At 42.0% G+C, this 13,490-nt stretch overlaps 1 protein-coding gene across 2 annotated transcripts; it reads right to left on the bottom strand.

Annotated features, from left to right (window-relative positions):
* Positions 1–3,176: 3,176 nt before the first annotated feature.
* On the bottom strand, positions 3,177–13,090 carry ncapg2 (non-SMC condensin II complex, subunit G2). 2 transcript variants are annotated; one of them, XM_034560515.1, is made up of 27 exons: positions 12,981–13,090; positions 12,641–12,746; positions 11,935–12,114; positions 11,709–11,823; positions 11,457–11,614; positions 11,212–11,346; positions 11,007–11,101; positions 10,772–10,928; positions 10,578–10,670; positions 10,365–10,490; positions 10,039–10,218; positions 9,612–9,764; positions 8,747–8,969; positions 8,526–8,623; positions 7,971–8,141; positions 7,800–7,870; positions 7,559–7,712; positions 7,273–7,440; positions 7,065–7,181; positions 6,434–6,589; positions 5,236–5,335; positions 4,863–5,077; positions 4,564–4,698; positions 4,319–4,422; positions 4,097–4,197; positions 3,887–3,986; positions 3,177–3,765 (listed from the first exon to the last, which is right to left on the bottom strand). In XM_034560515.1, exons 2-27 carry the CDS (start codon positions 12,716–12,718, stop codon positions 3,714–3,716), a joined length of 3,435 nt encoding a protein of 1,144 aa, XP_034416406.1. In that variant the 5' UTR covers positions 12,719–12,746; positions 12,981–13,090; the 3' UTR covers positions 3,177–3,713. The 2 variants fall into 2 exon arrangements, with proteins under 2 accessions (XP_034416406.1, XP_034416407.1); XM_034560516.1 differs by having other exon boundaries at positions 7,971–8,138.
* Between the last annotated feature and the right edge of the window lie 400 nt (positions 13,091–13,490).

The raw sequence follows: 13,490 nt of genomic DNA, 5'->3' as shown, positions 1-13,490 counted from the left end.
ACGTTTTTTTTGCAGCTCAATCATTTCACATTCAGAGCGTGCAGCTGCAGACTTATTTCTCCCCGTCTGACTTTCATGTGCTCTCAGACAGGCAGGACATTAACACCCACACAGCACACTCTCACTGTCTCTCTACCACACAAACACACCCATGCATATATATATATATATATATATATATATATATATATATATATATAATAACCCATGTTATTAGATATATAGATATATAGATATACATCATAGCAGCACACCTTGATCTCCTAAGCTTTCCAATGATACAGCATAATCCGCAGTGGGACTCATTAATAACAATAAACACCTCTAACTCCCAGACACTTGCTGAGAATGGAGACCTCTTCTGCACACACAGAAAAAAATGGTGAGAATTCAATGAAAGAAATGCACTCTGGGAATAAACACTGACTCATTCACGAAGTATTGTAAGCATAAATTAACCAAAAACATTTGTCAAATAACAAGTTCTGTCCTTTCCATTTTATGTCAGATGACTCTATAGCCAACAAGATTGTATGTATGAATATTTAAAAAAATAAACAACCTAACAGTGAGTAGACACCCTCTGCCTGTAAATATAAAGAATATGATGCAGCTCAGAGCCTGTATGAATCATCACAGAGCAGGAGTGCCAACCTGAGACCTATATTTGCCTCTTGCTCATTATAAAGTTTATACTGGCATGCGTACCGACTGCAGATCCTGGACCAGCCAGTGTGATTACAGGTGTAAATTGGAGGTGGTAAGACAACACACACCTGAAACAGTCAAATGAGAGCCTTTAATCACTTTCTGTCTAACCAAAAGACACAATTATTACAATGGTTTCTCTAATATGGCATACTTTGGACATGTGCCATACTTTTCCAAAAGACAGCGTAGTGTCTGAGGCAAGAACAACTCAAGGATAAATTACATTACATATAATGACAATATACAACCGGGCCTGAAAACAGGGCTGTATGAAAGATGACCCTTTCTTGAGGAGGCATAGGATATCAACACATATTTAAAATTGCATGTTCCTTAAGGGCATGTGTAGAGTCCTTTTTATGGGTATGAAAGCCATTATAGTCTGCAAAACTTGTTTTTCTCTCGTTACAGTTTGTTTGTAATGAATCTATCAGTTAAGATAAATAGCATGCTCATCGTACAAGTCTCACAGTAAACACTTCATGCATCGGGCCTGATAGATTATGTAACTTTTCCAGTTGGATCTTCAGATCTCCTCCAAACAGCCACAACCGGAAAACACAAGTTTAGGAAGCAGCAAGAAGACGGCGACGTGCACTCACGTAGAAATACTACAATAATAAACTATAATTTAAAGCAACTTTCGCAATGTTTTGTTTAATAAACGACCCCCAGCTAAACCGAGACAGCCAGGTGGATTTTTACATGCAACACAATAGGGTTATTGGTGTATCGTATAGCAATGGAGCAACATAAAAACACAACTGCTTACCAAATTTTCTGTCAGCAAGGGCAGGTGAGGAGCAGAGGCTGGCCGCCAGTGCAGCGAGGAGGACGGGACACCACGGGGAAGCCATGCCGCTGCTGCCTGGACACAGACTAATCCATCGCACACCTCCGCGAAAACAGCATGACTACCGCCGACTCAGGTGCGAGCTGCTCGGACGACACTCGGTCTAAAGAGGCATGTTTGAGGAGACGCGCAGAAGGGTGAAGAAATAAAATAACACTATATATATATATATATATATATATATATATATATATATATATATATATATATATATATTATTTTATATTATATCGCTAAATGGCAACACAACACAGGCGTTGGTTCAGCAACACAAACAGCAACCAGCTTCAACGGAGGAGCCCCTCCTAAGTTTCTGACGTCAAACACACATGGTGAGGAAGGGAGGATGCGAGCAGCCTGCAACAGCGCCCTGGACGGAGGGATGGAGGGATGGATGGAGGGATGGATGGTAGAGGAGACAGGAGGTTATGAATGATCACTGCCCGGAAACCGTGAGAGCAGCACAAAAAAAAAAAAACACACACATAATGAATTTCACATCTTATTAGCTCGACTGAGACAAAAACATTTTTAAAAATAAGTACAGTTACAAATTTCACAGAAAAATTTAAATACATACGACTGCATTTTATTATAGTCTTTATTTTTTGTGTGCAACCAAACCAATACCTTGTCATACACAAAACATAAAAGGTCAACATATGGCACAATAAACTGCTACGGGAAGTTTGGGTGGATTGGTCCCACCTTATTAACTTGACAATAATAAAAAGATTACACAAACAAATATAAATAAACACACATATCTGCATCCATCCATATCTGGGATACAAAAACTTCAAAGTACCACTCATGAATTAATATACATATTAAAATAGTCCCCTTGTGATTTTAGAGTACAAATGCATCCAAGCATTTCTTTGAGCATAAGCCTACAATATTTTCCGAGTGGCGGAGAAGTATTCCAATCATTTACTTAAATACAAGTAGCAATACTACAATGTAAACATATTGCATTGCTTGTACAAGTTCTGCATTCAAAGTCTTACTTGAGTAAAATGAAAGTACATGTTTACTTTATATACACATAATATTAATATATATATATATATATATATATATATATATATATATATATATATATACTGTTGGGTAGCTTAATCTGTGACAATGTCATTTATTCTATAAACTGATACTCTGTGTTGTGTCTCAATCTGCAAGTAAGTGGTAACAAACAGATTAATGCAGTGGAGTAAAAGTACAATATTTGCCTCTGAAATAAATCAAGTACATAAACATTTTTACTTTTCACGGCAGTGTATTACATGATCAGCTAACCAAATCTAGTAAATGTCGCCTCTTAAAAAACGAGACCTGCGATCAAGCCAACACATTTATTTTAAATTTAAGTGCTGCAGAACCGTACATTTTACTTGCACTACTCTCTCCTTGTAGCTAAAAATAACAGATATAACCGTTAAACTTGTGTCCCTAGGGTGCACAATCACTAATATTGACTAAAGTAAAACAGCATGCGAGTTCTGAAAATAGGAGCCACTCCTCTTTAAGAATAAAGAAAGGATGATTTATTGCGTGTTGAGTTATGACCGAGAAAACCGCTGTGCAGTCTGAGAAAGAAATAACCATTAAGTTTAGTTTGATTGATACGGATTGTTTTATTCTTAATAAACGTGAGCTACAGCTGACAGACCAACAGATACATAAACATACATAGTGAGACATGAAAAAATATATGTATTTCATATGATATTGTGAGAAAAAAAAGCGATCAAAAGCTTTTTAGATAATTAACACTCGATCTAAGAAACAGTATTTCTGGGTTTTATGGGGTTCTGCATCAATATTTCTCAACATCATCAATGCACAAATCCTGAGAGACAAGACTTTAGCAATGTGTGCCATCAAGAAATAAATAAACAAAGAGAAGTGGAGCCAATCTGGAAAAACATGCAAACAGACAGTCACTTGTCCCCAGCTTTAGATTTCAATCCAAGCCATAAGGGTTGTAAAAAGCCCGGTCAGTGGAGTTTAAATACTTAATTGAGTCATTTTTGTCTGCCAGCAACTGAGAGTCTGTAACGCTAACAGCCAGGCAGACATGATACTGCTCTCCTCGGCTTCATAACATACAAATATGAGGCAGATAATACCCATCAAATAGGTCAACTCATAAATCCAGAATTTCATTTAAGGTCTTCACAGAAGATTCGTAAATAACCCTGTAGCAGAAGGGGATACAAAGGTTAGTCTTGACAGCTCGTATACCAAAAATCTATGAATTTATTGATCCACAGTTTATCTGAAGAAAACATTGTAACGGTCTCCTGTCCTCCCGCTTACCTCTGGATGTCTCTGGTGTCTTCTGATGCGACTGCATGTTTGTGAATCTGCTGCAGCACAGATGTGGCGGCGCTCTTCAAACCTGCTTTGGACTGCCCCGCTAAAAATGTCACATAACAAAAAAAAGGAAAAACATTATCCGATCTGCTTTGTTTTTAAATGTCGAGGGAAACTAAAATTCTAATCTAAATTCATATCACTTAAACTCACTGTGTCTGACGACCGCCAAGACGTGCAGGACGGCAGCCAGTTCATTCAGACTGCTGATGGCCTCAGAGTCGAAAGACGAGCTGACTTCTGTTAAAAATGCCCTGAAGGACGCATTAAAAACAAATAAAGCCAGATGCATTACATTTAGTTCATGCAAATGTATTAAACTAAACAGACGAAAGACAGAAACAGAGTAACAGAAAGTGAACGGAGGATATTTACCTGGTCAGAGAGGAGGACTTGAGGATGACAGACAGGAGGATACTGGACAGAGGAGGCATGTCCTCCACTGACTCTGGGGTGATCACCTCTTCAGGGTGGGTAATCTTTTAAAAACAAGAACACAGCATCATTCATCATCGCCTTAATTGAGTTGCTCGAGAACGCCATCGGTCGAGTCGCCCATCACACGCCCAGGACGCGTGGGATATTGGGAAAAGACAAATGCTCCGGCAGGTCGGTCGTACCTTCTGAAGCAAATGTCTCTTCTCCACGACGACGACAGCGAAGAGAGTAGAGAAGACGCCGGAGAGAGGTGCTTTGTCCCAGGCCTGAGCCACCTGGAGGAAGCCTGCCAGGCTGGGAACGGCTGACTGACACAGCTAAGTGAGGGCACAAAGAAGGAGATGTTCATAACACAAGACATAAAAAGGAGGAGAAAGGTCAAGTAGAGAAAGCTGTACGGTGCTGGAATATTGAGAGGACAGTTCCGTTTATGGACAGCATAAGGTCGTAATGAAAGAAAGAAATCAAAACGTCTACGTACCCGTTCGCCCTCCTCTGGCTCCTTCTTAAGCCGGCGAGCCAAGAGCTCTATAATCTTCTGGAAGATGTTGGCCACCACACCCAGAACAACAGTGGTTGCATCCTCCTGAGCCTGGCTGCTGCTGTTGTTGTTGTTGTTGTTGTCCTCGGGTACGAAGCCGTCTGCCACCTCCTTCAAAATCATTAGCACTGCAGGAATACACAGGTGTCCGGCCTCTGGAAACACCAAGGAAAATACATTGTGTGTAAAGAGGTCAACTCAGGGAAAGAAAAAGTGAAAACTCGAGCTTCTGTTAAATCTTTCAGTTATAGAATAGCCGTGTGCCAGAACCCGTGCTGTAATTTTCACAATAAAAGACTTTTGAAACACTCACCTGAGAGGAGGGTGAGCGAGCACAAGTGGAGGATTTTACCCTTGAACGTGTCGTCGGCCAAACCCACAAGTAAAACATCTCGGCACACTGACAGGAAACTCTGGTAAAATGCATAATGATCATCACGGTGAAGAAAAACATTATACTCGTATACGTCATAGTCCAAAAACAGAACACTTATTAAAATCCACAACAAATAGAGATGAGACCCCCCCCCCCTAGCATTAATAAGACGGGCACTAAAACAGGGTTATTTTCAATATCTGTTCACAGCAGTCATGTGGTGACAGTGGGAGAATAATGGCACAAATAAAGCCCATGAGCCCGTGTGGCAGTATGAGCACGAGCGGGCATGGACATGAATGTGTGATGAGGAATCTAAATTTACCGAGCAAAACTGAAAGCCCTGGAAGAAGGAGGCAAAGAGGCTCCACAAAACTTAATGTTTTGGATAACAACACAACTGTGCAAAAGGCTGTGCGTTTCAGTGAAAAACGAGCAAGACACAAAATCTAAACGGGCAATTTATGAACAAAGAGATTTGATTTGATTTAATTTGTGAGAAGTGTGCGTTTGCCGGCAGAGAAATCCTCTTGCATGGACTGACTTTGCAATTCACATAAATGACTGCGCGGCAAAAAATATTTCGAGGAGATACAGATGCACTTCCATTGTGGCACTCGCATCCATTCATCCATCCATCCATCTATTCATCCATCCATCCATAACTCTCGGTTCTCACAGTGGCTCCACAATTATGTTTGGTATCAACAGGTGTCACAAATATATTCTACTGAGAGCTCTTAGGTTCCAATTTGAGGTGATGGTAATTGGCATGTTGGTAAGATATAATGACAAAAACATTAATTTACTTCATCACAATAACACAAATACCAATTGTATGTGCAGCAGTAATATTCTATTGTGAAAATGTACCCACTTTAGAACTGCTCTGGAGAAGTGTGTCTCAGCTCTCTTCACACATTTCACACATTTGCCCAAATTAAATGCCGGCGCCCAATGCGGCCGCACATTCAGGAAGTCGTTTTGGTTTCACTAATTATATTCGGGCAAGGCTCAATAAAATATGCCCAACACATATTTCTTTGGGCTCAATTAATGCTTTTGGTGGACGTTTCTCAACATGCAAGTTGGCTTTTCGGAGCTTAATGTTTACATTAGTAATAATAGAGCTCACCTCAGTTATCTGTGCAGCAAGTGACTGAAACTTCTCCTCCTCCTCATCCTCCTCCTCATCCTCGTTGGTACGTTTAGCCAGGAAGGGCAGCACCCTCTCGGCTACCCACGCTGCCACATCCTCCAGAGAGAGCAGGTAGTGTCGACCCTCTGAGGACTAGGACAGAATAAAGGGTTTCATCTTTTAACTGTTTACCTTTAACCCAAGTTTGTAGTTTACAAAAGGAAAACAATTATATCTGGACACGGAAACCCAAACAACACTATTTGGGCTTGTCAGAAAGTAAAGGTCATCTGGAAAAATGTGAGCAAGGGAAAAAATATTAGAGGTCTCTTCCCCGCCTTAACACCTACTGTAGGGCGATTACTTTCAATATCGACTAATCATTTGGTCTGGGAAATGTAAAAAAATTTATGTTTAGTTTCATATGTTCAAAGGTTCAAAAAAGGTGTTCAGTTCACTTTAAACATATAACTAACAGAAGCTGCACATCCTGCCATTAGAGAAGCTGGGCGTGTGAATGTGTCAATGTTTACTTGAACAATTACTGAAAACATGAATTGATTATCCATATTTTATTTTAACTGGATGAAAAGGATGAGAAGCAATGTGTGCAAAAGTAGAAACTCACACTGTGTTGCAGGTGTGCACCGAGACGTCCGTGATGCATGAAGACTTTCAGCGCCGTCTCCACGCCGGGACCTTTGGGATCTTCAGCGGAGGAGCTGAAGTGAGCATACAGCACCGACTGTTGAGACGAATATCACACCGACGCACACGTCACAGGAAAGCTGCTTCTCGAGGAGGACAGGTATGATGGTGAATAATATCCAACATACCCTCCAGTTTCCTAGAACTGTATGGAGCTGCTTCAGAGGTTGCGGGCCAAGAGCCAGGACTTTCTCCCGTGCTAACGTGTGGCTGAACAGGTACTCCAGGTAAGCCAGTGCCAGGTCTGGTTTGGCCTCCACCGTCTCCTGGATACGCACCTTTCGTTTGGTGTTGTCCTGAAGCCGAAAGAAAGATGAGTTTTTTTTACAAAGAGCAACGAGGGTCCCGTGTTTGGATGAAACCTCTCCACATCATTCACAATAAGTCAGGCCCTTTGGTGTCGCGTTCACTGACCCCTTGCTTGGGCAGAGCCTCAGTGAGCCAGTCAGTGATGAGTTCGAGGATGTCGGCTGCCAGGCCCCAGCTGCACATGCAGTCCAGCAGCTGGCCGTACTGTGTTGGCACTGCTCCCGAGTCCATCCTCCGCAGTCTGGACAGGACGCCGCAGCTGGGAGCAGGATGAGAGAGGCGGCTTAGAGAGCACAACAAAAGAGTAGAATGCTGCGGAGAGGCGGAGAGATGCGTTACGGCTTACCTGAATGTTGGAACTGCAGCTGGGGGCATGAACGAGGCCAGCTGTATGAGAGGAACGGTACATCGCTCATCCTGGACAGACAAAGCAAGAAAGTTTTACAGTAATACTTGTTCATTCATGGAAGAAAAAAAATGTAAAGTGAAAAATAAAAACAGAGGGAGGTTGAAGTACCTCAAAAGCCTGGAAATACTTGGACATGACATTTCCAAACTTGGCAAAAGTGTACTTCTGGGCCTCTTTGTTTAGTTTCAGGGCCTTCTCCACACTTCTCCACAGGATGACCACGATCTCCAGCAGACTGGACACGACGGCCATGTCTTTCCCAAACAGAGGTTCAGCCTGCTGAGATCAAACTCATGAACTCAGACACACAGCAAACCTTTTCATCTTATCTTATTAAGGTTTAATTGTAAAGCTGCAGAACAGCAACCTGTGGATCAAATAGGATTCAAGCAGACAAATTATGTAGCTATAGTCACCTTGAATTATGTATTTATCGTAATTAAGTACCGATAATATCAACCTTTTGTCTGCATTTGTCGTCACCTTTTTAAAATCTAAAACAGTAACTGATTGTAAATCATATCTTTGGATATTTTACTTCTGTTTTAACAGAACAAGCAATTTTAGGACAAAATATTTACTTTTAATTTGTGGATATAAAGTAAAGTAACTATCTTCATTAAACAACAAAATATTTAAAAATGAACAACTTCCACGTCTCACTTCGCTGTTCTCCTTGTTGCCGTCATTAATCTCGGAGACGTCGCAGTCAGTCTGGATACAGCTGTTCACGGCACGGCGAATGGCCAACATCATCTTTACTGCAAGAGAAGACGAAACAATGGATGAACGAACCACAAAAGCAACATACGAGTTTACATACGTTTACTGGCTAGTCTTTTATTAGGCTTCCAAAATGTCTGCCATGTCCACACATCACTTACTTATGTTAGTCGGGGCTGTGTGTCTGTGGACGTGCTGGTAGAACTTCCTGGCAGCCATGGGGTTCATCTGGATGAGGGTGATGCAGCGGGAGCACCACTCCCTCTCCGCCTCGTTGACGGGGAAGAAGGACTTGAAGAGCAGATCGACAACGCGCTTGGAAACCGGATGGGAATCGATAGCCAGGCGGGCCAGCAGGTGGTCCATGTTGCACACGTCCCAAAACTGGACCGGGGTACACAAGAAACCTCTTATTTATTTATTTGTTATCGTTTACACGTGGCATTAACTTGCATCTTGTAAGTGGATTGTGTCTCAATTGTTTATATGGGGAATACATCCTTTCCGGTGTCTTGATTGTTAATATCATACGTAAGTATATATTCTGACTTTTCTTTGTGTTTGAAGGGCTAATAACTTAATATATAGTCTGACTCCTCGCGCACCTTAACCGGCTGTTAGCGGCAACAAGTCTTCAACGACTGCTCGAGAAGCAAAAAGCTTTTCCGACAATCGGTTAGGCTAGAAACAAGTCTTTCCTAGTCTTTAGTCTAGCTACCTTACCTTTGGCCTTTGTTGTGGCTAACCAACTGACATGCATTGTTTGGTCTTATTTTTAACCAGATTATTATGAAACACTAAAGTTAGGCACGATACCAGATGAATATTATTTGTTGTCTTCGCCACCATCTTGACTGAAAGGTCACCAAGAGGAGCAACGGAGTCAGATTCAACTTTTATTTTTATTTTTTGGAAAGGGAGAGAGACACTCCAGGCAGAGCTCTGCACCCTTCTGAGTGCACTTTTATAGTTTGCATTGTATTATATTGTTCCATAAAGCAAAAAGAAACCCTAAACATACAGTACCTTGGCAGCGCGCACCGCCTTGACCTTGATGAGCATGTCCAGGAACACTATGCGGACTTTCTCCGAGTTGTCATGAAGGCTGTATTTGAGGGTAGGCAGGAGCCTTTCCAATAGTGGATGGCTGAGACTGTTGTCCAAGACAATAGTCAGACACTGGGGAAAACATTACACAAACCACGAGTCATTAAATATCCTGTCTACTGCCAATAAAATCAGCTGCGCTAATTCTGTGTGCAGTAAATAACACATGCAATTTGGCATCACAAAATCTGGACAAAACAGCCTAATTATTGTAATTTCTAGCTTGACTTAATACTGCCAGTTTGTTGAACACCCTGGATAAGATTTATATAATAGTAATCTAACTTTAAGGAGGGCTAACCATGTTAATATTTTCCAGGACAATATACTGGACATCAGGACCGACCTTAAAGACTGAGCACCGGACATCAGGGGAGCTGCTGTCAGACGCCAGCTCCATCACCAGCTTCTTCAGGAAGTCTGTGACGATTGTGGGAGGGAGGAGCTCCCAGCACTTAGAGAGGATCTTACAGACTCCCAGGATGGCATTGCAGCGTACGGTAGGATGAGGGTCATCAAGGAGGCTCTGAGGATGAGCGATAGGTGGTTAGAAGAGTGGCGCTTTTTGCTCCTTTCAAAGCTCAGCGTCTGTGTGTTGTGGATTTTACAGCCCATCATATCTCCAAGTTTCCTCACAACAAAAAGTAGACGAATGTTTTCAATCGTTCTCACCATTGCCGTGTCCAGCTGCTTTTGAATGGCCTCATCTATATTCTTGTTGTTCTGCTCCGGGTCGTGGACTGGGAACGCCTCGGTGAAAAGCAAAGTGGCATTTGCACGCACCTCAAAGTTCGGAACCTAAGGAAAGCAAACGCAAACACATTAGACTAGATTAAAATATTAAATAACTAGTAATGAATGCAGTTAAGAGTTCTGTTGCCGTACACTTAAAGCTTTCCAGAGAATGGGCTTGTAGAGATTACAGAGCATCTTGTCCAACTTGTTACAGCCTTTCCTCGAGTGGAAATAGCTCACAATCTGCATATGAGAGCGAGGAGACGACACAAAGTGAGTATACTGTGCACATCATAAGCTTCAATGCTCGGGTAACAAATGTATGAAGCGGCTAACAAGTCCACCTGGCGGACTTTGGCGTGGACAGGAGATGCTCTAGGAAGGAAGATCGCATTCTGCATGAAATCCTGAATGCATGAGCTCTCAATCTTCTCCAGGAAATCCCCGCTAGCCTTCTTCCATGCTCTGAAGTAGATCTCCATAATATGAGTGGTCATGGTCCTGCACAGAACAATTAATTGGTAAATGACATGAAGACAACATTGCTTACATTTAAACTGAATAAAGCAAGCTTCTTACTTGTTATAAAACTCCAGCTGGTTTTTAATGGTGCCGTGAATGATGATGATGAAGTCGACGTTCCAGCTGAAAAGAAACACCAGGAATCGCTTTCCCTGAGACAAGGTACACATCATCAGGTCGACAGCTAAAAGACGAAACCACGACAATAAGATTCAAAGCAGAGACTCAAACATACACTGCGGCTTGATATCACTCTACTCACGTCATCGTTTCTAATGTAATTGGGGCGATGAAAGCACTGGAGCAACAAGTCGATTATCTGCTTGTTTTCTTCTGATGTGTAGTCCAAACTTAAAAGCACATCGTGGAGACTCCAGACTCTCTGGATCTCAACACCCTGACAACAGAGAGAAAGCATCGACGTTTACAACAAGAATATAACAAAACTCATGACCTAAAGGCCACCGAAAAGCACAACAGGACATGCACAACAGGACAATTACTGACAGGTTTCTTCAAAGTGAAGCTCTTCTGCAGCGAGATGAGGAAAGCAGTGCGGCCAAACTGTTCTTTCTCCTTCAGCCCCTTCTTCCACCAGGCCTCGCACAGCGTGTGGATATGGAGCTGCAGAGGGGCCTCTGAGACAGGCAGTGACACCAGAACATCTGAGGGAAACACGGACATCACCTTAAGTAAACAATATTGGATGTACCTGAAGACATCAATTTAGGAGAGAGGAAACTCAGAAAGGACACTGACTGTGAAGCCTGTGGATAATTTCCAGAAGGGCATTGTAGGCGTCACCGTCCTCTAGGACCTTTATGGACACATCAGCCACGAGTGTTACGCCATCCACAACAGCCATGACATGTGTCTGAAGGAAATGTTAACAGTGGATATCAACAACAATGTATTGATTCATAGTTTAACACAAATCTAAACAACAGCATATCAAAGTTAATGTCACAACTGTGGACAAACTCACAGGATCCGCAGCTGACTCCACTTCCATGCCCTCTTCCCCGCCCTGCGCCCAGCGCTCTGGAGGCAACTCCTGCAGGACGTCCTGCAGGAGTGAGCCCAGTTTCCCCCAGAGAGTCAATCTCTGGTTCCTGGGCATCTCCTGCACCACCTCCTCCACATCGAAAGGCTCCGCTTTGTCCTTCTGCTCGGTGACACGGACAAGAGAAACGACTTGAGACATACAGGATACACACATACAAGATATCGAAACACTGCCACACGACATCTTACTCCCAGCAGTAGACGACTTATAGAAAATACATTTGTTCCACTTTGGATCACCAATAATGAAGTAAAATACCAAACTTTTGCTTATAAATTTAAATAGCTGCTTTTATTTATTTTTAAAGCTGTGCTTTACTGAATTAAACTCCTTAAATTAAAACTAAAAAAAATATGCATTTGACAGTGAAGAGAAGACTGTCAGACCAAATCACATTGAAGACTAATTTCCCAAAGGATATTCCCAAAATACATACGACTTCCCAAATTGTACCTCTACTACAGTTTACAGTTGCTATCTGCAGTTCACAATTAGTATATTTAAGGTCCCCCTGCATCAGGTTGCCAGTTATAAAACATGCTAAAACTGTTTTAGAGTTGTTGATTCAACTCTATGCTCATTTTGAAGGGTTTATATTTAATTCATGTAGCTGGAAGTGACTCACATGGAGCTGGATGAAGTGGAGGAAGTCCTCCACTTTCTCCCGACAGGCAGCCTCTAAAAACGCGTCTCGCTTCGACATGTTTCCGCCGTGAAGAGTCCCAGTAAACCTGAACCCAAGAGAACAGTGAACGGTCAAGTTAAGCACGCGTCGATACTTTTAGAAGAGAGTAACGTCACTTTAACAAAAACAAAACAAACATGGCTGCCCCCGTTTTGCCCGTGTTACCGTTAAAAGTGTTAATTGCGGAAGTTAATTTGACTTTGTCCGTCGGTACTCAAAGTATTAAGACTTATAATCAGGGTGGTAAAAAAAAAAACCAACTAATAGCTTCGTCAGTTACCTTTTTATTTATAATTGTGTGAGCCGACAAACCGCTGGATGACAGCCTCCCATAACAACAGCAAACCCGCGCAAATTTTGATTCGGCCGCGTCATGACGTTGTAACGTCTCCTAACACGATGACGTAATACTGCCATTTGCTCCCTCCGCCACTAGATGGCGACAAGTCATCGCATAATGTTTTACAGACTTGTGGCGTATTTACCGGATCCATGTCTTTACAATGGCTTTACGCTGTAGAAGATGGACACGTGATTATTTTTATTCTATAGGATATTTGCCTTATCGATTACAACGCCAATCCTCAAGGGAAATTATGCTGCGGTTCAATGTTTTGCGCAAGAGGCACCAACCCTCTCATGGTATGCAGTGGAAAGTACACACACATGAACTCCAGTAGCCTACTGTTCTCAGTTTTGAGGTACTTTACTTACTCAACTCCACAATATTTTAAGAGGGAAATATTTTTCTCTTAACTCCACGTCATTTATTGCATATATATATAGTTAC

The sequence above is a fragment of the Cyclopterus lumpus genome, chromosome 20, assembly GCF_009769545.1.
Source record: "Cyclopterus lumpus isolate fCycLum1 chromosome 20, fCycLum1.pri, whole genome shotgun sequence".
Taxonomy (NCBI): Eukaryota; Metazoa; Chordata; class Actinopteri; order Perciformes; family Cyclopteridae; genus Cyclopterus; species Cyclopterus lumpus.
Note: the sequence above shows the minus strand (reverse complement) of the source record. Positions and strands in the feature narration are given on the sequence as shown.